Source organism: Gopherus evgoodei, chromosome 22 (assembly GCF_007399415.2).
Source record: "Gopherus evgoodei ecotype Sinaloan lineage chromosome 22, rGopEvg1_v1.p, whole genome shotgun sequence".
Lineage (NCBI taxonomy): Eukaryota > Metazoa > Chordata > Testudines > Testudinidae > Gopherus > Gopherus evgoodei.
The window spans coordinates 5,574,062-5,600,123 of NC_044343.1; the positions used below are offsets into that span (position 1 = coordinate 5,574,062).

Here is a 26,062-nt window from a genome sequence, read left to right on the forward strand (position 1 = left end):
TGTGAGCACTTTACACTTTGTATTCTGTGTTGTAATTGAAATCAATACATTCGAAAACGTAGAAAACATCCAAAAATATTTAAACAAACAATATTATATTATTGTTGAACAGCGCGATTCATTGCGCGATTCATTCTTTTTAATCGCTCGACAGCCCTGCTTAGTATCCTGAGGTTTGCTTATATTTTCCCACTCCTGTGAGTGGGGCAGCACCTCTGCTTTTTGAATGCCTTGGGCCAGACACAAAGAGGCCTCCTGGGAATTCCTACTTACCGCTTCCTCCAGGAAAGCTTGTCCCTGCAGTTCAAGGGCTTTCCCCTACTTTTCTCTCCCCTCCCCTCATTCTCCCTAAACACACGCACACTTTCAAATCCCCAGCACAACTTCACCTGAACATCTCTACTGCCAAGACAGGCTGGGAAGAGTGAGGAGAGGTATGACTCTTTAATAAATTATTAGCAAAATAAACAACAGCATTAATATATATATTTTATATAGCACTGCATCTCCGCAGATCATATCAGCTTCTCCTCTGGTTCCCATTTCGAAGCTTGTGAAGATCCAAAGCCATCTCTCTGTCAAGGGAAGTTCTAATGGCGTGGTAGCTAAGCACCTAAAGACAGCTTCAGAAATAACTTCTTTTGCCAGCTATGGGGACACAGCTTGGAGTTAAATTACAGTCCGCGTTTCATTTAATCTAGCCTGTATCTACTTGCAGAGAAGATTAAACTAAAGTGATCCATTTCGCCACCTTAAAAATATTCCTTTGCCGGGTGGGGATACAAGCACAAGCTAAAATTTTTAAACAGTTGTCTTTTTAGATTGAAACGTATGCAATTTTCAGAAGTCTGTGAGTCTTAACAATCATCACGTGGAGAAACAATTGGATGATTTGTACTTAGCAGAGATTGAATCCAAAGTGGAGTAAATGTAAATACAAAGCAAAGTCTGGCAAGGTCACTGCTCTTCCCTTGGCTGCGAGAGCTTCATCAGGCATTATCTTTGTTGAAGAACTGTCCTGATTCCCAGCGTTTGGCCATGGCATTCTTGTGGCGAGTCACTCTGGTACTTTCTAAAATCTAAAATTAAACACAAAATTATAGACTGATGCCTATGCACTGGCTTTTTATTTTTATAAGACTGTGTTTGTTCCTTAACCTTCCCTTCCTCCCACCCTCCCCCCAAAATCTCAGGCCTAACATTTTCAGCAGTACACACTGATCTGAATTGTCTTAAGTTCTGAGTGCTCAGTTTGACACATTTCTGTCTTGATTTCAGAAGAGTTGACCATCCACAGCTTATGGAAAATGTGACTCGTGGTGACTCAAGTTGGGCACTTGAGAATTAAGTTGGAGGCTGCTTTTAAAAAGTCCCAACATCAGGCCCTTACAGAGGAAGGCGGAGATAAGGTAGCCAGGCCTGCCCCCATTGAAATCGGTGGGAGTTTTGCTTTTGAAGCAGGCACATCTGCCAGACTGACCGGCTAGTTACACATTTCTACATCCACAGGGTTAATCACAATAATTTCCCACCCTGCTATTAACTGTTATTGCACAGGGCAGATGGACTGACAGCAAGTGAGGTCAGAATAATTGTGACTGTATCTATAAACCTCTGGACACTGTAGTGTCTAAGCTTTTCACACTCTAATGTATTTATCATCCCAACACCCCCTATGAGGCAGGGCAGTGCTATTATCCCTGTTTTACAGATGTGGAACTAAGGCAAAGAGAGACTAAGTGACTTGACCAAGGTCATGCAGGAAGTCTGTGGCAGAGAAGGAAATTGACTCTGAGTCTCATTTAATTCTTTCCCTGCCATTGTGAGGGCCTCAGGCACTGATGCACCTCAGCTCCTCCTTCTCTGCTTGTGGCACATAACAGTCTAGTCTCCTGTAAGCTCTAATACTTTGGCCTCATTTCGATGGTTGGGTTAGTGTGCGGGTGTTGGTGTTGGCCTGTGATATACAGGAGTTTAGACAAGATGATCTAGTGGTCCACGCTGGCTTTAAACTCCGTGACTCCCAAGTTGCAGGCTACTAACCACCGGACGATCCTTCCTCTTCTTTTCCGGGAGTGTTCACTCTTGGATGTGTCTCTGTCAGCCCACTCCTCTCTCCCATGAGGCCCCTCTCTCATCTTTCTTGCCTAAGTGCTGTGTTTAGTCAGACCAGTTCAGCTGTTTGAAGATGCTCTTTAGTAATCCATGAAGTTTGGAGAAGAATTTTCCATCCCCAGCAGAGACCAGCTCTCTGCAACATTCCAGCGTACATCAAGCCTAAGCCACTGCGTGGACAGGCACCGAACATTAGAGGCCTGGTTCACTGCTGCCCAGCACCTTGTGCCATCTCTGACCAGGGCCGGCCAGAGGATTCAGGGGGCCTGGGGTCTTCGGCAGTGGGGGGCCCCTGCTGTCGAATTGCTGATGAAGACCCGCCACCAAAGTGCCAGAAGGATCCCCCGCCGCGGGTCTTTCGGGCACTTTGGTGGAGGGACCTGGAGCAGAAGGACCCCCAACCACTGAATTGCTGACGACTACCCGGAGCGGAAGAAGTGAAGGACCCTGCTCCAGGGGCCCCGAAAAAATCTCATGGGGGCCCCTTCGGGGCCCAGGGCCTGGGGCAAATTGCCCCTCTTGCCCCCATCTCTAGGTGGCCCTGTCTCTGACACCAGTGGCCGATGGGTATAATCTGCTACCATTCCGGCTGAGTAGCCCTTTACATCCCTTTGGCACAGATGTCAACAACAGCACAAGGTGCAGAGTAGCAGAGACTCAAGGCCCTGTCTGTTTCGGGCATATTTCAGTAACGTTCCTTTTCCATCGGATGACTTGAAACTTCAGGAATTTAACATGGTGCCTTTGCGATGCATGCCCAAGAGGACCAAGAAACAAAGGCTCCCCACAGCCTGAGCTCACAAAACTAAACCTAGGGTTGGATGGAGACTCAGATCAGGACTTCTCAAAATCGTTCAGAGACCCGGACTCGGCCAAGAAGGCTCTCGGCCTCCGGGGGCTGGATTCCCATTTGATGTTCCCCAATGCTGAAGGGTATTTGGATCGAGCCTATTTCTAAGGAACTCACTGCTAGCGTTAACCCACTGGAGTTTCCCTTCACCCCAGTTGAGGCTGGCTCCTAGCACAGTCTGACCTTGGAGTGAGAGACCGGCTAGAAAAAAAAGTCTATTCTATTCCTCTCACGAAGGAATAACTTCCTCCATGCAAAGCCAGCAAAGCAGCTACACTGGGCAAAGAGAGGCTGTTAACCCTTTCCCTGCCCTTTGCATTCCACAGCCACACACGGAGGTGCCCTCACAGTTCTTTCCTGAAGTGCCTATTGGAGTGGGACCTGACATTCGGAGGCCTGCTCAGTGATTGGAATCTTCCTGGCTAGAAGGGGCTGTGGAAATGAGTGTCGGAGAAATGCAGACGTGGTCTGGACCAAGTGGGTATTCTGGGGAGGGAGGCGGGTCTGAGAAGACAGGGGAAGTCCAGAGGCAAGGCTTAAGCGTCTGATGTATTTACCTCTGCGTTGACGTCATCGCTTGCTTCAATGCTCGCATACTGCAAGAGGGGGAAAAAAGGGTCAGACGAAAGGAGCACAGACCCCACCCACTGCCAGCCCTCCCAAAGTGGGTGGGGAGGAATAGGGCAAAGGCATAGCTCCAGCTGCAGAGCTCGCTGGGTGTGGAGGAGAACCCACACCGCCGCAGTGGCTAAGGGTGTGTCGTCGCTGCCATCAGAGGCGTGACAGCAGCATGCATGGATGTAGCCAAGCTAGCTCTGATCTAGCTCTGATTTAGTTGGGGTTGGGCCTGCTTTGAGCAGGGGGTTGGACTAGATCCCTTCTGGAGGTCCCTTCCAACCTGGATATTCTTAGGGTGAACAGATAGCAAGTGTGAAAAATCTGTGCAGGAGGTGGGGGGTAATAGGAGCCTCTATAAGAAAAAGCCCCAAATATCAAGACTGTCCTTATAAAATCGGGACATCTGGTCACCCTAGATAGTCTATGATTCTACCTAGCTCCAAAAACAATAGGACTGATGATGTGGCAGCATTGGTACAAGCCCACCCAGACCCTTGGGGACGTATTCAAGCGGCTACCCCAGGCTGCCACAGTTTCATTGCGATTGCTAGCGAAATCAAAGCTAGCGTGGGTAGGTCTCCATGTGCAATCACCCCTCTGATTGTGGCACAGACAGACCCTCAGGCAGCGCAGCTGCTGCACCGTCTAGCCAGCCTCCCTCCCTGCGTGATGTGGGCACCTGCAGGCCCAGCAAGTAGGCAGGTTTCACAGGCAGGGAGCTGAGCTGAGTCACACCCAGGGAATCCACAGCAGAGCCCGGAACAGAACCCAGGTCACCAAAGCACTGGTCTGGTGCCTTAACCTACAACTTTTCCAACCATCCAAGTGGCAGATAAAATAGGGCAGCATGGGAGGCTCAGCCTCTCCTCTCACAGTCAGCACCACACGCAACGGCGACAAAATTTCATTGCCTTTTATACCTGACCAACGGCACGGCCATGCTTCCCACACCCAGCCCACTGCTAGAACGTGCCTGTGATCCAGGCTGGCCCTGGGGCGCTCACCTTCCTGTCTTCCTTCAGCTTCAGCTTCTTCTTCTCGTCCCACGGGGGCCCCGTGGGACCGTCATGGGCTGTTTCAGAGGCGTGTCTGCCTGTGTAGCCGTGATAGGGACTGGGCACCTTAGGTGGAGAGGCCGACCCTGGCGTCCCTGATTGGTGCGAGGCAGGGACAGAGACGGGGGATTCAGTCATCCAGTAGCTGTCAGCGATGCCTGAGGCGGCTTAAAGAGAAAGATACACGTGCAAAGGGAGCAGATATCGGAGATGCGTTTTCAGAGGTCACTGGACCCATAGGATATAAAAAACAGGAGCAAGGTCTCAGGAGTTTTCCTTTGGTCTGGGCCCAGAGTTCGGACCCGCACCTGAACACCCCCAGCTTCCAGAGGAGTCCTGGGTGGATGTTCTTGCTCTGACACATCCCTAATTCTATTAAGACCGTCCGCTATGCTTTCTCCACCCCAGCACAGCCTCCGCCCAGCAATCTGGGCTGGATCCAAAGCCCACCGAAATCGACAGAAAGACTCTCGGACGTCAGTGGGCTTTGGATCGAGCCGCTCTGCGCTGCAGGAATGGAATCCCTGCCTAAGGAGGATTAAGTGTAGTAGCGACACCAGGCATTGTTTGCTAACAGGATCCTACTGGAGAGCCGAGCAAGTCCTTGCAGGGAGGAGTTTCTTTGCCCCCCCCCCTCTCAGGGATGTTTGCCCCAGAGGTGTGAGGGGACATGGCATTTTTAACCTTTACTCTGTTTGCTCGCAGCTGGGCAGTTTGCAAGCCATGACTGGATTCCCAGGGGTGTGGGAGGCTGACACCGGAGAGGAATGAGCAAACAGGGGAAGGTGCCCTGGCGTGGCATCTGCCTGAGTCAGACGAGGAGGCGTCCTTGGGGAGATGCGTGTTCGCCGGAGATGGGGCTTGAGCCATGAACTTTGGTTCTGGAATTGACTTTGACTTTGAATTCAAACGTGGGAAGTGGGGGGGTGGGGTAAGGGAACAAGGATCTGGGGTCCCACTTTGGGCCCAGAGCTTAACCCCTTGTGAGCCCTTCTCTTAGGCTGCAGGCTCCTTGGATATCCATTGAGGGAAAAACTCCTCTCTGCTCAGGGGGCCAGCACCACCTCTGTGCACCATCTAAAGCCTAAAGGCCTGGTTCTCAGTTACTCCATTCCTGGGCTTAGGACAAGGATGGGAGGTGGGGAGGTGAGATAGGCTAGTTGTGCTCCCCCAGTTCTGGGGCTGTGCAGGGACTTGCCCAATGGTTCCCATGGTCCCCTAGGGGCCTCTGGAAGCACATAATAGCTCTTGGCCATGGCTCCACCTGCTACACTGGGAACTGGGCCAGCCGGAGAGGTCGCCTGAGTGTGTTCTGGGGGCAAAAATCCTCCTGGGGCTGTTTCCGCTCACTCTAAGGCCCCCTTATGCAGCCAGAGCAGATAAAAGGGGCCCTGCTGTCACCAAGAATCCCGGGGCATAAGGACATTAGTGATGCACAGGACTCACGCTGGCCCTCTGCAGGGGGGTGAATGTCACCCCAGGGGAGGGAAGCCCCATAGTTCTGTCTCTCTCGCCTCACCTGAACTCTGAGATGAAAGCTGAGGCTGGAAGCCCTTCTCCCAGGCAGAGCTGTCATTGCTGGCTGGAGAGAAGCTGTCAGTCAGCAGCCTGTGCCTCCGCTGTTCCTGCAGCTCCTGTTCCCTCTGCAGAGCATTCCGGATCTCCTCCTTGATCAGCCAAGATGTCTGGGGCTTGCACTTCTTCAGGGTATACTGGTCCTCCTGGGAGCCCGTTGGCTCCAGCATCTTTTCCTTTCCGAGCAGGCCTTGTGTCCCCTGCTCAGTCACAAAGGAGATCTTGGGTTTCCAGAACCGAGTGGCAAAGTATTCCTTGTGCACCCTGACCCTCTCCTCTGGACTTGGTGTGGAATCTGCCCTCTCTGTAGTGCTGGGGCACCTTGCCCCGAAGGAATCCTCATCCACCAATTTGCTGCAGCTGCCAGACGGCTGATTGCATGACAGCAGCTCATCCGCCATGTTTCCCTTATTTGTGTTTAGCGTAGAATATGGCTGATAAACCTGGAAGCTTATTAGATTCACGTTGTGGTTAGGGACTCTCTTTCCATCTGTGGTGCTCTCCATGGGGCCGAAACTGCCACCCATGGCTTGCTGTACTGCAAATTTGCCGTTCAGGGGCCCCGTTAGATCCTCTGATTTCTTTGCAAACGCTGTTTTGTGTGGGGCTGGGGAGGCATCTTCCTGCTCAAACACTTTCTTGCGCTCACCCAGTTCCTGCTGCGTCCCCTTATCATACATCCCCAGTAGCCTCCCTTCCTTCTTCAGATCTTCTTCCCGCTTGGTTTCCTGCTCGATCTCCCTCTGGACGTAGAAGGAAACACGGCCTTTGTCTTTCACTTTCCTGGAGGAAAATAGAGATGTGGAGAGGAGGGGCTTGGTCTGGATTTCCACCAGCTCATTGCCGCTGGTCTGTCTCTGGATCCCTCTCTCTTTCCGTAGGCTTTCCTCCCTCTCCATTGCCAAGCGGATTTCCCGTTCAATGGGCGTCTCATTCTTGGCCTTCAGCTCTTTGGTGGGATCCTGGTTGCTGGCTTTGAAATCCAGCTGAGTGTCGAAGACCTCATTGGACATGCTTCCATCGCTAATGTAACCTGCACTGGACTCATTGGACATTTCACCCAAGCCGGAGTCCAGGTCATCTCTGGAAGATGCTTTGGTCAAGCTGGCCATTCTCCCATTGGGCTCTTCCCTTTCTATACCAGCCGTTTTGGGAGCATACAGCTCCTCAGCCATGGGTGTCTTGTACACCACATCATACCCGTTGATCTCTCTCTGGCTGGGTGCGTTGGCATCGTCATAGTCCATAAACATCTTCACCACAGCCTCAGCGCTGTGCCACTCTCCCTCACAGGCGTTCTGAATTGATTCTGGCTTTGGAGACATAACTTGCTGCCTCGGGCTGAAGAGGACGCGCGGGTTAGTCTTTTCCAGCATGAGGAACTGTTGCCGGACAGCGGCAAAGTTGATCTGCTCACTGTCTATGTTTTCAGGGTCGACGGGCGTCCTCTCTTGCACTGGGGAAGGGCTGTCAAAGCAAAGGGCAAAGCTGGTGGCATAGCCTCCTCCCTGCTTAGCCTCATGCCTACCAGCTGAGCCTGTGCTTAGAGAATCCAGCTCCTCCATGGAATTCCGCTTCTCAGCCACGGTGGATCTTCTCCTCACCACCTGGCTTTGGATGACCTTCTTCCTCTCCTCTTTGAGCTCTTTTGCTTTCTCGGGGGAGATGTCCAAATGGGTGAGTGGGTAATTCAGGTCTTCTTCATCATCCGAGTACAGCTTGGATGGCTTCCTCTCCTCTCTATAAGCCCTGATATCATACAACATCCCCGACTTCACGAGCTCTAGTTTGGACTCTCTGTCTGGAGGTGGAGTCCAGAGATCCCTTCCAGCAGCCAGGGAGTTTGTTGCTAATTCAGATCTGTCTTCTGGCAGATATCTGGGTCTCCAGTCATGGCCAGTTTCAGCCTTCTGGTTGCCCTGGCTGTAGGGAGCAATCACGTCATCACTGCTCTCGGCTCTCAGTTCTGCAGACAAGCTGGCTTGGTGAGTGTTGCATTCAGGAGTTGTGTGAGGGATATGGAAGATCAGGTTTCTGGTGACTCTGTCCATTTCCTGGGGCGATTCCTCAGTCAACTCTTCAGAAGCGTCTTCCTGGACTCTGAGCTGCAGTTCACCTGTGGGGTTAATCGCGAGTTCCTCATACACCTGAAAGCCTTCTGCATGAAAGACGTTTTGCTGTCCCTAAAGCGGGAGAGAAGTCACATGTTAGAGAGAAACACAAGGAGCAGAAGTCACAAATGAGTATGAAAATGCTGCTTGTTCTCCTGACACCAGTGTTCCATTCTGATCCCAGAGTTACTCCTCTGCTGATCAGTAGCTGATGTTCAGGGCCCTGCAGGTCAGCTTCCTAGTGGAGGCAAAATCAGCAATGCAGAATATGGATCTATTCTAAGTGTAACTTGTCTTATTTGCACATATACAGCAGTTCCCAAACAGAGGTGGTCAAAGAGCATGCAGGGCAATCCTCCAGGAATCTCAACTCAATACTAATGTCTGCTTCCCTGGGAGCAACTCTGCATCAAGAATTGCCTAAAATCAGAGTCCACAGCAGGCAGCAAATTCTTGTGCTGCTCTCATAGCCCCTTCTCTCCTGAAGCTGTCCCTACACAAAAACCTTGCATAAGCCAAAACTAACAACAACACTGCATATCTTCTTAAGACTCAAAACTTGCTCGCACACTCAGAACTTGGAACAGCGCCACCTGGTGACAGCTGCCGTAACCCACATAATGCTGTGGAAGGCATTTTGGGGCACCATATGATGAAAACATATTGAGGAAGTGGCTGGTGTGTATGTAGCATCACTGCCTTCTACTGGAGAGAATCAGGACTGCTCAACTATGTGTCATAGGCCCTGCATTGCTGGCACAAGGGATTCTCCTTTAGCTCAGTGCTACAGACCTGTGTGTCTGGAGCAGGAGGATCTGAGTTCTACTGCTGTAAAGTTCTCTGTGGCTGTGGTGCTTAGCACAATGATTATGTTAGCCCATGGGTGCGTTATGAACACAGGATGTTTAGAAATCATAGAATCATAGACTTTAAGGCCAGAAGGGACCATTATGATCATCTAGTCTGACTTCCTGCACAATGCAGGCAACAGAATCTCACCAGGGGAGGGGATCATATTTAGAGAAGACCTAGGCGGGGAAAGACAACCAAACTCAGACACCAAATGGAATGAAACTGTGAATGGAAAACACATGTCATTTAGCGTTCACATTTTGTAGCTCTCCCAGATTTCCCCCTCTCGAGCTGGGGAAAGATAAGTGCCAGCAACTAGGATATATATTTGAAATGATCGAAAGGGTGCGGATCATAAACACAGTTCAACGGCTCATAAAATGCAGTGAACTTTAACCCAAGTATCATGCAAAACAGAAATAAATTCCAGCCCTTGACCTTGGCTTTTATATCTTCTCATGCCAGTTGTTCATTATGAAACCTGCTGAAGGTGGCGACAGCAGCAGGAGAGTCTATGCTGATCCTCCGATGACTGTAAACCAGTTACCTCCTTTGTCATTGAAGGAGATATATTGATTGCATCCTGGGCCGGTTAGTGGAGCACAGAGTTCTCAGGGGTGGGGTGCTCCATGGATATCTACGCACTGCGTTCATTTATGTATTGGGGTGTGGCTGGGATTCCAATGTATCTATGTAACGAGCCTTGCCACACACGTTAGCAGGAATTGAACTGTTCAGCACCAAAAATAGAGTTCTCCATTTGAGCTAAAGGGGGCGCTCCATCCAGGGGTAGTAAGTAGCCAGCTGGTATAGCAGCTGGGGACACTAGAAGGAGACATGATTACATGTATCAAGTAAAACCCTGATTCAATGCCCACTGACGTTAATAGAAATAGCTTCAGGAGGTTTTGCATCAGGCTCAAAGTATATTGCACCTTGAACATAAGAAGAACATAAGAGCAGCCGTACTGGGTCACCTAGGGTGACCAGACAGCAAGTGTGAAAAATTGGGACAGGGGGTAGGGGGTAATAGACATCTATATAAGAAAAAGCCCCAAATATTGGGAGTCTCCCTATAAAATTAGGACATCTGGTCACCCTAGGGTCACCCCAAAGGTCCATTGAGCCCAATATCCTGTCTTCCAACAGTGGCCAATGCCAGGTGCCCCAGAGGGAATGACCAGAACAAGGAATCATCAAGTGATCCATCCCCCGTCGCCTATTCCCAACTTCTGGCAAACAGAGGCTAGGGTCACCATCCTTGCCCATCCTGGCTAATAGCCATTGAAGGACCTGTCCTCCATGAATTATCTCGTTCTTTTTTGAACCCTGTTATAGTCTTGGCCTTCACAACATCTCTTCATAACTTTGACTAAAGGTTCATGGGCTCTTAATGCAGTAGTGTAGCTGGGGAGGGGCGGCGGCTGGTTCCCCACCAAGCACAAGTGGCACCTTTTTAATTTTACTCACCCAGGAGCAAAAAAAAAAGGTGCCACCCACTGCGGTGCTTTTACTGATGGGGGCGGCGCTCTGGGTCTTCAGCAGCATTTCAGCGGCGGGCCCTTCACTAGCTCTGGGTGTCTTCGGCAGAACTGAAGCTTCATCGCTGAAGTACCACCAAAGACCCGCGGAGTGAGTGAAGGTCCCGCCACCGAAGTACTGCCGAAGACCCGCGGAGCAAGTGAAGGTCCTGCCGCCAAAGCACCACCGAAGACCTGCGGAGCGAGTGAAGGTCCTGCCGCCGAAGTGCTGCCAAAGACCCGCGGAGTGAGTGAAGGTCCCGCCACCGAAGTACCGTCGAAGACCCGCGGAGCAAGTGAAGGTCCTGCTGCCAAAGTACCGCCGAAGACCCGCGGAGCGAGTGAAAGTACCGCCGCCGAAGTACCGCCAAAGACCCGCGGAGCGAGTGAAAGTACCGCCGCCGAAGTACCGCCAAAGACCCGCGGAGCGAGTGAAGGTCCCGCCGCCGAAGTACCGCCAAAGACCCGCGGAGCGAGTGAAGGTCCCGCCGCCGAAGTACCGCCAAAGACCCGCGGAGCGAGTGAAGGTCCCGCCGCCGAAGTACCGCCAAAGACCCGCGGAGCGAGTGAAGGTCCCGCCGCCGAAGTACTGCCAAAGACCCGCGGAGTGAGTGAAGGTCCCGCCGCCGAAGTACTGCCAAAGACCCGCAGAGCGAGTGAAGGTCCCGCCGCCGAAGTACTGCCGAAGACCTGCGGAGTGAGTGAAGGTCCCGCCGCCGAAGTACCACCAAAGACCCGCGGAGCGAGTGAAGGTCCCGCCGCCGAAGTACTGCCAAAGACCCGCAGAGCGAGTGAAGGTCCCGCCGCCGAAGTACTGCCGAAGACCTGCGGAGTGAGTGAAGGTCCCGCCGCCGAAGTACTGCCAAAGACCCGCAGAGCGAGTGAAGGTCCCGCCGCCGAAGTACTGCCGAAGACCTGGAGCGCCACTCCATCCGTAAAAGCACCGCAGCGAGTGGCACCTTTTTTTTTCTCACTCCCCCTGTTCCCTCCACCTGGCTACACCCCTGTCTTGACACCATCCGAGACCCTTACGGTGTATAACCCAAGCCAGAGAAACTCACCCAGCAACTCCTGGAAAGATACCCTGTCTTGATATAAAGACTTCAAGCACTGGAGGATTCCCCAGCGCCGTAGGTCAGTTGTTTCAATGATTAGTGCCCCTCACTTTAAAATATTTCCACTTATTTCGGGCCTGCAGCTTCAACTTCCAACCACTGAACCTTGTAATGCCTTGTACAGCTCAATGAAAGGGCTCTGATGCGGCCGCATCTCTCCCAGCTGTGATGTTGCTGCGGTCAGTAATATGGTGTCAGCTGCTAAGGCTAGACATTGCATGGGGTTTAACCATGTCAGGCACGAAGAAGAACAAGCCTCATGTTTGAGTTACGTGAGGGACGGCTCTGCCAGCCACTAGAGAACTTTGCACAGCCGTTCCTCTCGGGAGCTGAGTGCTTTACAAATACAGCTGGAGGTTAGGTAAATATTATGACACCCCATTTTATAGTGGGGGAAATAGACTGACAGATTAGCGCAAGATACTAGGGTATAGAATGGAACCCAGGATGCCTCAGCTCTTGCTCGAACCACTAGACCCCGCTCTCCTCCCAGAACAGAGTCTCGCTCCAAATCACTACCCCCCATTCTCTTCCCTGAAGGGGAACCCAGGAGTCCTGACTCCCAGTCCCCTACTCTAACTACAACACCCCCTCTCTGGCAATGGTAGCTGCAGCCCTTCCTACTGCGTGACTGGTGCAGGACATCTGCTCCGAGCAGAAGACTCCCTGGAGCTATTTCAGACTCATTCAGAAGCCATTTCTGCAAAGCTTCTGGGAAGCCCCTGCCCCCAGGTGAAAGGGTCAAATTCAACACCTGGAGAAAGCTGGGGCAATGCACTGGCACCAAAGCCACCGCTGCTTCTAGCAGGTCTGAATGGCTCCCATAGGCTTTTCACTGCATGGATACTGACCTGCTTAGAGAGTCCCTAGGTTAGCAGGTGTAAGGTGATTGACTCCAGGGATGGATTGGGCCCGTTGTGCACTGGGAACCGAAATCCAATGGACCTGCAGTTCCCAAGAGTTTATGCGCCGCTGAATTCTTATATGACTCTCTCATTTCATACCGGTGGGTAATTATCCTTCCTTTATAGCTCCTGACTCTATGGAGATTGGAAACTTATCACCCACCTGCAGCTTATCTCCTGTCCAGGGGTCAGAAGTCCCTACTGGGAGTGGCTTTGCTGTTGTGGAATGTGGGTGGGTGTCAGCTCAGGACACGTCATTGTACACACCACGTTCCTCCAACAGCCCTGCCATGGAGTGAGCAGCCAGCTGGAGCAGGCACCTGGAGCGGGAACGTTTTCCAAAGCCCAGAGCCTCAGTGGGAAGTGTGTGGGAGTCAGACGCTTCAATCCCTTCGAGGATTTGCACCTCAGGAGGTAAAGTCCTCTTGAAAGTCAATGGGACTCCAAAGCGGGCCTTTGAAAACATTCCCCACTGTTGCAATGCAGTTTTGGATGGGAAAGGACCAGAGGGACTAGTGATTTGGGGTGCTCAGCATTAGACATGTTAAAGGAGCCCAATTACCAGACAGCACTCAGCAGATCAGGCCCCTGTAAGGTGTCTGAAGTTGGGCACTCGGAGTCCCGAATCACTTTTGGAAATCTTGGTCCAGGGGCAGTGTGGCCAAGGGGGTGAGACATGGCAGGAAATATGTTCTGCCCAGTTCTACCACAGACCTGCTGGCTGGCTGCGCACAAGTCACGTCCCAGCTGAGTGCCTCAGTCTCCCTATTTGTAAAATGGGGATAATGAGACTTAACCATCTTTCTGAAGTGCTGCAAGGTCTACGAAGGGAAGCCTCAACAAAGAGCATGAGAGTTTTATGCTGCTTCTGGCTCCCTGCTTCTGGCTTTTGTGCAGTGGGGTGGGCAGGCAGGAAATATGTCCCTGTATTATCTCCTACCCAGGATTCACGCACAGCTCCCCATATGTCACACCTGCACGGGAGCCACACATGCAGCACTCTGTGCTTTGAGAGGGGACAATGTCACAACCGTACTCCTGGCCTGCACCCTCTACAGCCCCTGAATGAATGGTCAGGTTCCTAAGCTCCCTGCCCCACTCCCAGGGAGCCCGGGGAATGGCGCATGAGAAGAAGCACTAACCCTTGGATGGATATGCATGATCCAGTACCTACCTCCGAGGAAGGCCCACGCCCACCTCCATTGTCTTTGGAAGCAACAGGGCTCTTTGCTAGTCCTGCCAGATTTCTCAATTACAGAGGGAGGAACATTGTGAGGGCAGCTGATCAAGCAGAGGATTCGGGGCAGGGGGCTGAGGGAGGGATATGAGTTATGGTTACAGTAAGGGACAGTGGCACCAGGACTCCTGGGTTCTATTCTCGGCTCTTCCTATGAGAAGAGAGGAGGCGAGGGGAGGGGACAGACAGTGAATGGGAATCTGATGATGCTAATAAGAGTGGGATTCGCCAGCAGATGGTGGGATTCCCCAAGGAAGGTCCCCCTCACCCTGGGGATTCCCGCAGTGGTCACTGGGTAGCATTGTGGCTCCAAACAGGGCTGAAAGAGGACTCTCTCTGGAGAGCACTAAAGCAGGTGGCTGGGGATGGGAAGGTTTGGGGCAAGCTTCTGCCCCAGCCAGTCGTCGGGAGGGCGGCAGGTAGGGTACCTTTGGCGGCGTGCTTGTGAGAGGTCCACCGGAGCTGGGGACCGGCGAGCGGCAGAGCGCCCCCCGCGGCATGACGCCATGCTTGGGGCGGTGAAATGTCTAGAGCTGCCCCTGCTGCTAGTTGTGGGGTTCACTGCCCTGGAGTTTGGGGGGCCAGAATGAGCGGAGCACTGGCGGCCTAGGCGAGAAGGAGGGAGGGGATGGGAGACCATGGACAGGAGCCCACAGACCAAATCATACCCCCTCAGTGGGAGAATTTGGTACAGCCAAGAGGGAGGGAATCCCTGCCTGGCGGTGACCCTGCTGTCTGGGGAAACTCTCATCTTCTGGCCAGGGCAGACACACACCGTGCCACACAACGCATGGGTGCTGGGCAAAAACAGGGTGTCAATCCCAGTGCGGTTGGACCCAGCCCCCACCACTGTATGCCCAGTGACTCACCCCTTGCAGCTTCACAGGAGAGCTGGGGCACAGCAGGATGGGCAGAGGTGGGTGCAGCTGTGAGTCATGGAACGTTTAGGAGCATTAGAGATTGTGACTTCTCATATTTAAAGGGCCTCCTGTCACAGGGCCAGTTTCTCTTACAGTATATTCCTCGCCATCGCTCCGGGCCACACCAGCCCCAGGATGCCCGGTCCCCTTCTCTCTGGGCCGCGCCAGCCCCAGGATGCCCGGTCCCCATCGCTCCGGGCCGTGCCAGCCCCAGGATGCCCGGTCCCCATTGCTCTGGGCCACTCCGGCCCCAGGACGCCTGGTCCCCGTCACTCTGGGCCACGCTGGCCCCAGGATGCCAAGTCTCCATCACTCTGGGTTGCGCCGGCCCCAGGACACCCAGTGCCCATCGCTCTGGGCTGCACTGCCCGCCCCCCCCCCACACTCAGCCCACAGCAGCCTCCACTCTCTGTAATAATTTTCTCAGCAATGTATTGTTGCCAGCAACATGGACAAGAAAAGCAAGACCTGAATTGCTGCTTCCCAAACCTGGGAGAGAAACCAAGGAGGCAGTGGGGCAAAACCCAACCCTTCCCAGACCTGCTCCCTACTGCCCTCTTCTCCTGTCCTGCAGCTCCTGGTCGGTAGAACGACTGCAAGGAGAGGCCAGAAGTAGCCCCGTCCCCTCGTTCCTGGGGAGGGACGAGCAGGGGGCGACCCAGCAGAGCGCTGGCATTTCTGTAGCGTCCATGGACTGCTCAGGGTCTGCCCTGCGAATATTAGAAATGGCACCAAACTCCCTGGGGCCATTGCTCAGAGCAAGTGCTGCACATGCTAGTACCCAACAGTCCCTGCGGCCTTTGGCTGTATTACCCAGAACCACCTGGGCCTACTGCCCATACACAACACTGCATCTTGTATTACCCAGCAGCCCCCGGTCCCTCCCCAGACTGAACACCACCTGCTCTTCACAAACACAGCTGGCTTGGTTCTTGCTCCTTTTATGCGTGAACACTGACCAAAACATACACACAGAGCACCCCCAGGCATCTGTACACAGACACTCACACCCACAGGTGCACACACACACACACACAGACACAAACGTGCATAAGCACACACACAGACCCGTTTGCACACACGTGAGCATTTTCACACACACTGGACTGGTGTACAGACGACGCACGCAGTACAGTGTAAGCGTTGGCGTCTCCTGGCTACAAGCACGATAGAAGAGCTAGGCTGTATTACTAGTAGCAGTAGAAAGTTATACAGGAGCTGCAAAGTCTACTGAGGCCCTACCCCGATCCAGCCCTCCCACCCCACCCAGAGCACAATGCACGTACTGTCAAATGGACCCTCCAGCACGGGCGTTCCAGTTCCCCATGGAGACCTCTTAGGGGGCATCCGGCTGGGCTGGTGTTTGTGAACCAGCGTGTTTTTGAACTACGTAGGTATGGGTTGGGGGTAGGGTGGGATGATGCTGCCAGAGCTGCCAGGAAACCACGGGCTGCATTGTCCTGATAAGCTCCTGGCCCCAAGTCAGTGGAGGAATTCCAAGAATTCGCCTGGGCTCACTGTTGGAGGCAAACGGTTGCTGAACGCAAGGCTAGTGCCCTGCTCCCTCCCCCAACATGCACCTCATCGTGATGACCTGCACTTTGCAGCACCCTGGAACTATCAGGCTGTTGAGTTACTGCAGGGATTCACCGAGCAGGAGCCAGGGCCACAGGCCCAGCCCTTCTCCTGCAGGCCTCGCATTGGCTGCGTCGAGAGGTGGCTTTCAATCCTTTGTCCTGCAGCCTGGAATGCACTGAGCCATCTGCTGGGCAAACTACTCCCAGCCCTGTCAGAGACACGGGCACCAAGATTTATGCCATCCCTTACCATCCATCACCTTCTCTGTCAGCAGCAAATTAGCCCCTCTTAGATCCCGACCCTAGCAAAGCCCTAGATCTGAACCATCCTGGCCTTTGAGGGAAATCTTGTGGCTAAAATACTTTCCCGACTTCTGCCACAGGTTTGCCTTGTGACTTTGGGTTAGTCCCCTCCCCTCTCTGGGCCTCAGTTTCCCCATCTGTATAAAAGGGAAGATGATGCTGACCCATCGCACAAATAGGGTTGTGAGCGTGAGTTCATCAGTGCAATGCAGAGCATTGCCCAAACCAAGTGCCACATTCTCTATTACCCAGCAGCCCCTGGGGGCACTGCCCAGCCAAGCGCCACGTTCTCTATTACCCAGCAGCCTCTGGGGCCATTGCCCAGCCAAGCACCACATCCTCTATTACTTAGCAGCCCCTGTGGCCACTGTCCAACCAAGTGCTACATTCTCTCTATGTAAAGTGCTTGGAGCTTCGCCGACACACGGCACTGGCACCGGAGAAGGATGATGGTTGTTTGGATCCAATGCTGGATCTGGAATTTGCCACCTGCACCCTTGTAACTGTCACCTGTGTAATATAAATTGCCCAAAGGCTGGGAGATCATACAGCTCATTGCCACATCAGCCAGTGCGTGGGAGATGCCAGAACAAAGCCCCAACACCTCAGCATGGTAGTCAGAGCTTCTTGCCTGTGGCTTATTGCTGAGGAGGAAGCAAATTCCTGGAAAGGGCAGGACTATGCCCAAGAGCCCTTGAAGGGTACCAAACTGGCCTTCCTTCGCAAACACTTCAGGAGGAGGTGGGTTCAGGCACGAGCATTGTCCTGTTTACATTATGGGCGTCTCCCCCTGGCCAGGATTCCTCCCATCCCAGCTGTGTATTACGTCTGATAACCCAAGTGTTTGCTCCTGCATAGCTGAGATGGGAGCTCTCGCCAACGCACGGTACCCTAGCCCCTGACCACTCAGCTCAACCTGCAAAGCCTCCTGGGAGAGGGCTTATCCCTCGGGAGTCTCTCCCTGGCTGCCTTGGTGCTCCCAGCCCATGCCATCCTGGGGATCTTGGGAATCAAACTCTGGACTCTCTTGCCTCCCCCTAGGATGGTGCATTAACTCAGAAGCCTCCCCCGGGACTGGCGCTGTCACCATCACCCTGCTCTGCCAAGGACCAGTTGGCAGGAGGTGCTTCTGGGCAGCTCGTACTAAACCGCGGCAACAAATCACATCTCCTGGAGGCAAGACCTGCAAGGGGAAAGGGGAAGTCAGACTAAGGGGAAAGGCCTCCCCTTTCCACAGGCATGCTGATGCTCGTTCTCTGCAGAGGACCCCTGTGCATCCTCCATCTGATGAGCCAGCTGCAGGCACAGGCGCGGGGGGTGTTCTCTGGCATCCTTTAAGTTCCCGGGTTGGGGGAAAGCCTCATGAAGCTCATAGCACCACCTTCTGGAAGTGCCGTCTAGCGCAGTAAACGGCAGCACCGCATGTCGCCTTCCACTTGACAGTGGCACCAGCCAAAGCGCCTCCTGCTACATAGCGCTGCTGCCTGATAGTCCCGTCCGGGGCCCCCTCCTGACAACGGCACGCTGCTTTGACCCCTTTAAGGCCGGCCCCACCACTGTGCTTCTCCCTGGCCAGAGAAGCCCCACGTTTCAATGCCTTCGGGGCCAGGGGCTGTCCAAGTGGCTTGGTGTTTCTTAGCACCTGATCCGTGGTGGTTCTGTGGCCTCTTCTGTTGCTTTATAATTATGATTATTATTATTACTTAGTATTTTTATTACTCTGGCACCTAAGAGCCCCAGCCAGGTGCCAGGTGCTGCACAAACACCGAACAAAAATCCCGTCTCTGTTTTGATTTCCTGCCCCATTTGGAAGCTGAACAAGAGAGGGGAAAAGCCGCTCCCCACGGGGACATCGCAGAGGAAAGGGAAAACAGCAAGTTCAGACCAGTGCCAGGCACGCCTCACCCTCTGCTGGGCCCTGGCCTCTCCCCCAGCCAGGCTAGGGAGACGCTGCTGAGCATCGAAGTGGTGTCTCAGCAGAGACACAGGGCCAAAGCTCTTCTCAGTGTGTGTAAATGAGAGCGACTGGGCACGAGAGAGCAATACCGTGATGCCGCCTCCCTAGCCAATGCCCCCCCATCACTTCCTACAATGCGCCCAGAGCGCCCAGCACTGCTGCCGGCGTCAGATTTAGGCGTCGCTCCCGGGCTAGGATCCCTGCTCACAGCAGAATCCAGCCTCTCCTTTTCATTTTAAAGCATTTTGCCTGGGAGAAACAATGCTGAAACCCTAGATCGGGGCTTGTTTACTGAGCTGTAGTTGAAAATCCCAGGTGTTTTGGGCAGGCTCACGCCCTGTGACTGACCAGCTCTGCTGTGAGCCCGGTGAAAAAACACTCCCCCCTCCCAGGTCTCACCCAGCTCGGGGAGGGTTTTTTAGTGAGTGTCGCTCTTGTTTTTCACTGGGGCTTTTCCTGTCTACCTGGCCAGTGCATCTGAGTTGAGAGAGCTGTCCAGAGCGGTCACAATGGAGCACTCTGGGATAGCTTCTGGAAGCCAATACCGTTGAATTGTGTCCACACTACCCTAAATTCGACCCAGCGATGTCGATTTCAGCACTAATCCCCTCATCGGGGAGGAGTACAGAAATCGATTTCAGGAGTCCTTTAAATCAACAAAAATGGCTTTGTCGTGTGGACAGGTGCCAGTTAAATCGATCTAACACTGCTAAATTGGACCTAAACCCATAGTGTAGACCAGGGCTCAGGCTCCAGTGTGCAGAAGCAGATGTGTTCTGGGCAGGGAGCATGGGATCTAGCTCCCCATGGATCCGAAACAAAGTCCACTGTCTGTTAACAAAGGCAAGAAAGATACCGCACCCTCAGGACAGGGTGTGTCTAGTTCAAAATCAGGCGCTGAGATTTCTTGTACCCCTTAGCAGGTGTCACCAATGCTCTGAGTCTCAGAGCCCTGGGGTGTGTCACAGAGGCTGCTGGACATTTCAGACAGCTTTAAGGAGAGCGCAGCTACTTAACACAGCAAGTGAATGCAGGCAGAGGACACCTCCCAACTGCTGAGTGTTTCACAGAAGGGCAGACAGAAGGTACCTGGTGTGTGGCTGAATACAGCAGGTGAATGCGGGTGGAAGGTCCCTGCCATCCTGGTGAGCGCGCCAGCGGAGTCTGGGTAGAACACACCTGCAGCAGGTAAGTCCAGGAAGGACGCACCCATTATGCTGCGGTGCTCCAGAGAGGCGATTGAGGCTCTCACATCCCTCTGATATGAGTGGGATGTTGATGTTTGCATAGTCCTGATCCCAGCAGGGCTCCCTGCATGGACAACCAGCTCTCCTCTTACACCAGCAGCTTCCAGGGGAGCGGTGAACTAACCAGTCTGTCTGATGACAGCCAGGGTCACTTGGCGGTAACAACAGCTGATGTGGAATGTAGCCAAGCACTGGGCCAGCACAGGAATGAACAATGAAATCCTGATTTCCAGTCCCCTGCTTAACCTGCTAGAGAACACTCGCCAAGAATGGAACCCAGGAGTCCTGGCTCCCAGTCTGAACCCCGGAGGGTGCACTCTTTCCCAGAGATGGGACTAGAAAACACAGGCATCCTGGCTTCCGTTTCCCCCCTTTTCTAATCACTAACCCAGGGGTCGGCAACCTTTCAGAAGTGCTGGGCCAAGTCTTCATTTATTCACTCGGATTTAAGGTTTCGTGTGCCAGTTATACGTTAACGTTTTTAGAAGGTCTCGTTCTATGTCTATAATATAGAACTAAACTATTGTTGTATGTAAAGGAAATAAGATTTTTAAAATGTTTAAAAAGCTTCATTTAAAATTAAATTCAAATGCAGAGCCCCCCAGACGAGTGGCCAAGACCCGGGCAGTGTGAGTGCCACTGAAAATCAGCTCGCGTGCTGCCTTCGGCACACGTGCCATAGGTTGCCTACCCCTGCACTCAACTCTATACTGTACTCAAGAACTGAACAGAACCCAGGACCCAGGAACAGAACCCAGGAGTCCAGATCCCCAGCCTAACCCTAGGGCACACTCCAGCCCAGGGATGGAAAGGCTGTAGGACCCAGGAGTCCTGGCTCACAGTTCCATCTCCCCCCCTGCTCTAATCACTAGGTCACACAGCCTCCTCTTAGCACCAGGGGTGAAGATTCACATGAAGAAACAGCCTAAGAATTTATCACCATTGCGCTTACCTGTGCCCTGGGCTCCAGGGTGGCACAGAGGACTTGCCACGGTGGGGTGTATTTAAACATCTTCTCTCACCCCTGGAATCACAGCTTGTGCTAGGAAGGCTGCCCCGTGGCACACAATGCCGGGTTCAAGGCAAAAAAGCCGAAGTCCAGGGCAGACCCTTGGCTGTCAGTCTGATTGTGATGAGGCTCCCAGCCTCTGCAGGTTACCACGATCCATCAGCACGTAGGACTGATTGGAGCAGAAAGAGAAAGGGGATTTAGTCTGTTTACACCCGGCTGGGGAGCGACCAGTTATTCTGGAGCCAATCCCAGCTGGCGAGCGCTCCTCCTTCCACTTCCTCTCTAGGTGCTGCAGGGAGCTGGCTGCACCCTCTTAAGCAAGAGCCGCATGACACTCAGCAGGAATGGGGAAGGCAGGTGTGGGTCATGGGGGGGGGAGGAAAAGCCAAGTGAACCTTATGGTTGCCTACTCCCTTCCCTTGTGCTTCTGAGCTCCCATCCAGTTCTCTGAGCCGCCGCTCATCCGGTTGGGCATCACCACCAGTTTGCCTGCTTAAGGGTGTGTGTGTGTCTCTCTCTCTTTCTCACACACACACACACACACACACACACACACACACACACACACACACACACACACACACACACTCCCTTGGGCTTACACAACTCCCTGGGAAACCTGGACCCCAGATTGCCATCTCCAAAGGCAGCAGGCAGGTGGCACTAATGCCACAGCATCCCACCTGTCCTGAGAAAGATCAGAAAGGAGCGAGTGTCCCTGGGAGAAGTGAACTGGCTGCAGGGGGCAGGTGGGACAGGGAAACAGAGGGAAGTGCTGGGACTGCCTCATCTGGTTGCCCTGGGGTCTCAGGGGACAACGGGCTCCAGGCATTAGACCTGGAGGAGGCGTCACTTACACCTGTTTCTTGTGCATGGTTCTGTGGCAGGCCATGTTCCATGTGAGCCCGCAGGCCCCTGGAAGGATGGACTGACAATTGGGCTCCCATGCGGCTGTGTCTAACAGGGGCCCAGCTGGCTCTCCCATGCCTAGATCCTGGGGAGAGTTTAGGGCTTATGTGCTTTAACAGGGTGTCTGTGCAGAGGAACGCCCAGCTAGCTTTTGGGCGAAGGCGCGGCACAGTTTCTGATCCGTCCCCTGTACAGGGATAGACTAACAGGTCTTTCCCAGCCCTCAGTGGTGTGATCCTATGAGTCACACTCATACACGTGCTTGATGTGCATCTGCGAACACGTATGACTCCTGAGTGTGTGAGAGACAGGCTGAAGTTGTCTGCTTACACAGCTTTCCCTGCCTCCTGCACATGCCTGCATCATGTGTGTCCCTATGATACACAGAGCTGGATCTGGTTCCAGGTTCAGGGATAGAAATTTACAAGAAAGCCCCCAGAATTCCTGGGCCACTGGGATCCAATGATCTGAAACACCTGGTGGCCCAGAGGCCTGGACTGTCTGACATTCCTACTGATCAGATCTAATTTACCTTAAGGTTGCTTCCTCAATAGCAGAGAGATCCAGTGGCATCCAGAAATTAACCCTTTGGAAAATCGCTTTCATTAATTCAGCCCTGGAATTTAGCTCCTTTTCCAGCCCCTGCAAGGAATGGGGGCTCCCCTAGTGGTTCAGTGTCCTTTTCCTTGTTTCCCAGCCTGGCCCCAGCCCTGTCCTGCCCCAGCCAAGCCCTAAGGGGCAGAATGTGGCGTTAGATCATGGCTTGTTTGCCAGGGGCAGGGAGAAATTGTTCCCTGGTGTTGGGAGAACGAAACAATCTTGGACGGTTGTCCCGAGTGACAGATTTGCTCCCGCCACCCCAGACACATGGAGGAGTCTCTTCTTTCTTCCTTTGTCTGACAAATGCACAAGAAAAAAAAAAAAAACAGGGCAAGCCCCGGCTCACACAGGCACCCACAGTTGCTCCTGCATCCTGATTGTGGTTGAAGTTAGCTTAGCTGGGGGGAATTCCCCTCTGACTCCTCCGGCAGGCTGATGGCCTTTCTCCCTAGGCTAGTACATATCTGCGATATGACACCCGCTCCCCATGACCACTAACATCCAAGATTCCTCTGCCCCGTGGCCACACTTGTAAGAAGCGATGGGGCGGAAACGCAAGGTTGAAATGAAGGGAGATACCACTGAAGGACTGCAGATGGTGCCGTGGAGGGGCATTGCACTCTGGGTTTGGTCAATCCGCTGAGCTTGGCTTGGAAACCAGTGGGTGGACGGGCTGGGAAAACTCTGAACAGGAGCAGAGTCGCTCTGTTGGGGTGCAAACGCCCATGAGACTCTTAGAGGCTTGGTTACAACCAGCGGCCTTCTCCAGATGGCCCAGTGGGCAGACGGCGCTTGGATCGTGCAGCAGCAAGAAACAAGCGGACGTGACGTCCTGCTTTGCCGTGATGTGATTTCGCCTGGCTGGAAACCATCAGAAGAAAGGTGATAGAAGAGGGTGGGAGCAGCTGGGACTTTCTCATCCTCAAGCCAGTGGACGTCTGTCGCCATCAGAAAGCCACAGCAGAGCCAAGAGTGTCTGGCTCCGAAGTCCAGGGCTGTTGGTCAGGTCTGAGGTGCGTTGGCAGAGCAGGACATGAGGAGCCCAGGACAATGGGGTGGGGGTGGGAGGCTGAAGGTCAGGAGGATTGAGGGAGCTCTAGGGAGCGTCTGACCCTAGCCAAGAGGAGCCTTTACTCCTGGGTTCAGGGCCTGGACAGCAGGCCGAGCCCGGCTCAGTACAAGGTATGTGCTGGACTCGGTGGCTGTTTGCAGCCTTGCTGGCGCCGAGCAAACCCCAGAGATTGCACCACTGACCTTTGCTCTGTGTGTGTTGAGTTCCAGGAAATGCAAAGGCCTCTCGAAAGGGGATGGAAAGTGAAATGGAAAGGGGTATTCTTACCCCCACAGGGTCTGGGTGCGTCCCTGGTAGGCTAGCTAGCCTGGGAGTGCCTAGAACCCCACGGGTTGGGAAGCTGGCTAGAGAAGCCCTGCTCAGGCCGGGAGCTGTTTGGAGGAGAAAGGCCATAGCTGGCCAAAGGATGGACACGGGCCAGAGACAGGCTATTGCCAGCTTCTGGGGTTCCAAAACCGAGAGTCTGGCCTGCCCCAAAATCATGAGATTGGCTTAAAAATCACACAATTTTAAAGCAGTAATAAATGTAGGGGGTTCCTTTTATTTGCCTTCTGCGCTCTCTGAACCTCCAGTGTGTGTGTGGGCGGGGGGGGGGGGCACAGGGTCACAGTTCTGCAGGCTGGAGGGCTAGGAATGGACATCTGTTCCAATGCAAGTGGAGAATCTCCCATAATCCCAGGACTCCAGGAGCTGGGGCTGCAAGGAAAACATCCCAGCGTTGCGGAACTCCTTAGAAAATTGCACGAGTTGGCACCACCGGCTGCGTCCAGAGGCTGCTGAAGCAGGGGCACAATTCAGGGCAGCCCCCAAGGCAGCTGTCGCCTGTGCCAGCAGTTGCACCTGATTTGGGGTGGGACCAGTGTGGAGCTGGCGGTGCCGTGCCAGGTCTGGCCCAGGGGAAGAGACATCGGGGCAGCCGACAGGATGCTTTTTGTTGCACCAGAAGTGGTTGTGTGAGCCTTGTGTCCAGGGGCTGGCAGGTGGAGCTGTAGCTGCCGCCGGAGGAAAGGGGTAGCCATGCCTGGGTGGGTCAATGTAGCTCCCCCAGGGAAGGAGAGACCTCAGTGATTTGTCACCCTGACAAGGCTCAGGGCAGGGACTCAGGGATGAAGCTGCTCCCGGTTGGAAATCTGGCTGGATCCTGCAGTCCTTGCTCAGGCACAGGTGCCTCCCACTGAGGAGAGCAGGAAACCAGGCCCCTTTGGGGAAGGTTTCTGCTGCTGCGGGTATCGAGCTGGGCTGGAAATCCCAGATCAGCCCGTCGGGGAGTTCCAGCTGTCCAGGGCGAGAAGGGAATAGAGCTGAACTGAGCATGGCAGAGGCCAGGCCTAGAATCCACCAATCGCTCTCCCGCGCTGTTCACACGGGAGTCCTGCACCTAGAAACGGGCCGGGGTTTAGTTGAGCTGTTTTCTCCCCTCAAGATAAACCCAGACTTGGTAACACCGAGGAGGTCCCGTCTGTCATCTCTGTCACAGCGTGGTCCTCGGAGGGGCTTTTCACTGTATTCTTCCAGCAGGTCCCAGCTAGTAGTGGGGGTTACATCGTGTGACAGGGCCCAGCCGGCTTCCCCACGTGCTTCTAGCACAGGGCACAGTCCAGACTGCATCTGCGTTTGCCTGCTTCATCCTGTCAGTTTGTATTCAGCTGTAGCCCTGCTTGGTTCATTGACACCCTCAGTCAGCTGCCTGGCCTCCCGTCAGAGCCTAATGAACAGACGCTGGTGCGGGTGGGTGCTGACTGAGCTCCTGGTTCAGTACACTTGACTTTCCCAGTCCCCTGGCCTCAACGTGCCACAGAGGGGCAGTTGCATTAGTCCATCTTGTAACTGGGGAAACTGAGGCACAGAGTGGGGCAGCGCGTGTCCATGGTCACCCGTCAGAAGTGCAGAGGATTGGCAGCGCTGTGCCCCACTCACTAGGCCACTGGAGCTTGTGCAGTGCTCTGGAGATGGCTCTGGGATTGCTGATACCAGGGCTGGCCCCTGCCACCAGCCACATTGCTTTCCGGCTAGCCAGACACCCTCTTTGGCTCCAGCAGGGGCAGGGGTCAGCTCTGGCTTTTGAACCCCCCCAATGTTTTCAGAACTGGGTTTGGCTTCAGCCCGTTCTGAAGACAAGGGACCATTTGCAAAAGGTGGAACTGAATTTGGGGTTCAGCCCCCCCCAAACTTGGGTTTGGATTTGGGCCACTGGGAAAGTCACCCCCAGAGTTTGGGGTGAGGGGCTGGGCTCCCCAGAACGCCCCTCTTCCCAGCCAGGCAAGGGCAGCTCCCTTCCCACAGGGCTCCTCCTACAGTCCTGGCAGCGGCTCCTGCAGGCAGGGAGCAGACTGTGCGAGGAGGCGGACGAGCTCACCGGGCTGCCCATCCTGCCAGCTCAGCCCAATCCCATGGCTCCATGGGCAGCTCCCTTCTGCAGTCCCTGGTGCATCTGGGGAACTCCAGGTTTGTCCAGACACTGCAGGAGCCCGGCAGAACTAGCCAAGGATGGAGGCTTCTCCTTCTGTGCTGG

General features: G+C 53.8%; 1 protein-coding gene across 1 annotated transcript; it reads right to left on the bottom strand.

Annotated features, from left to right (window-relative positions):
- Positions 1-425: 425 nt before the first annotated feature.
- Positions 426-21,091, bottom strand: MISP (mitotic spindle positioning). The gene is made up of 5 exons (XM_030540763.1): positions 20,910-21,091; positions 6,158-8,396; positions 4,588-4,805; positions 3,523-3,561; positions 426-1,079 (listed from the first exon to the last, which is right to left on the bottom strand). The coding sequence occupies exons 1-5, from the start codon at positions 20,967-20,969 to the stop codon at positions 990-992; spliced, it is 2,646 nt and encodes an 881-aa protein (XP_030396623.1). The 5' UTR covers positions 20,970-21,091; the 3' UTR covers positions 426-989.
- Between the last annotated feature and the right edge of the window lie 4,971 nt (positions 21,092-26,062).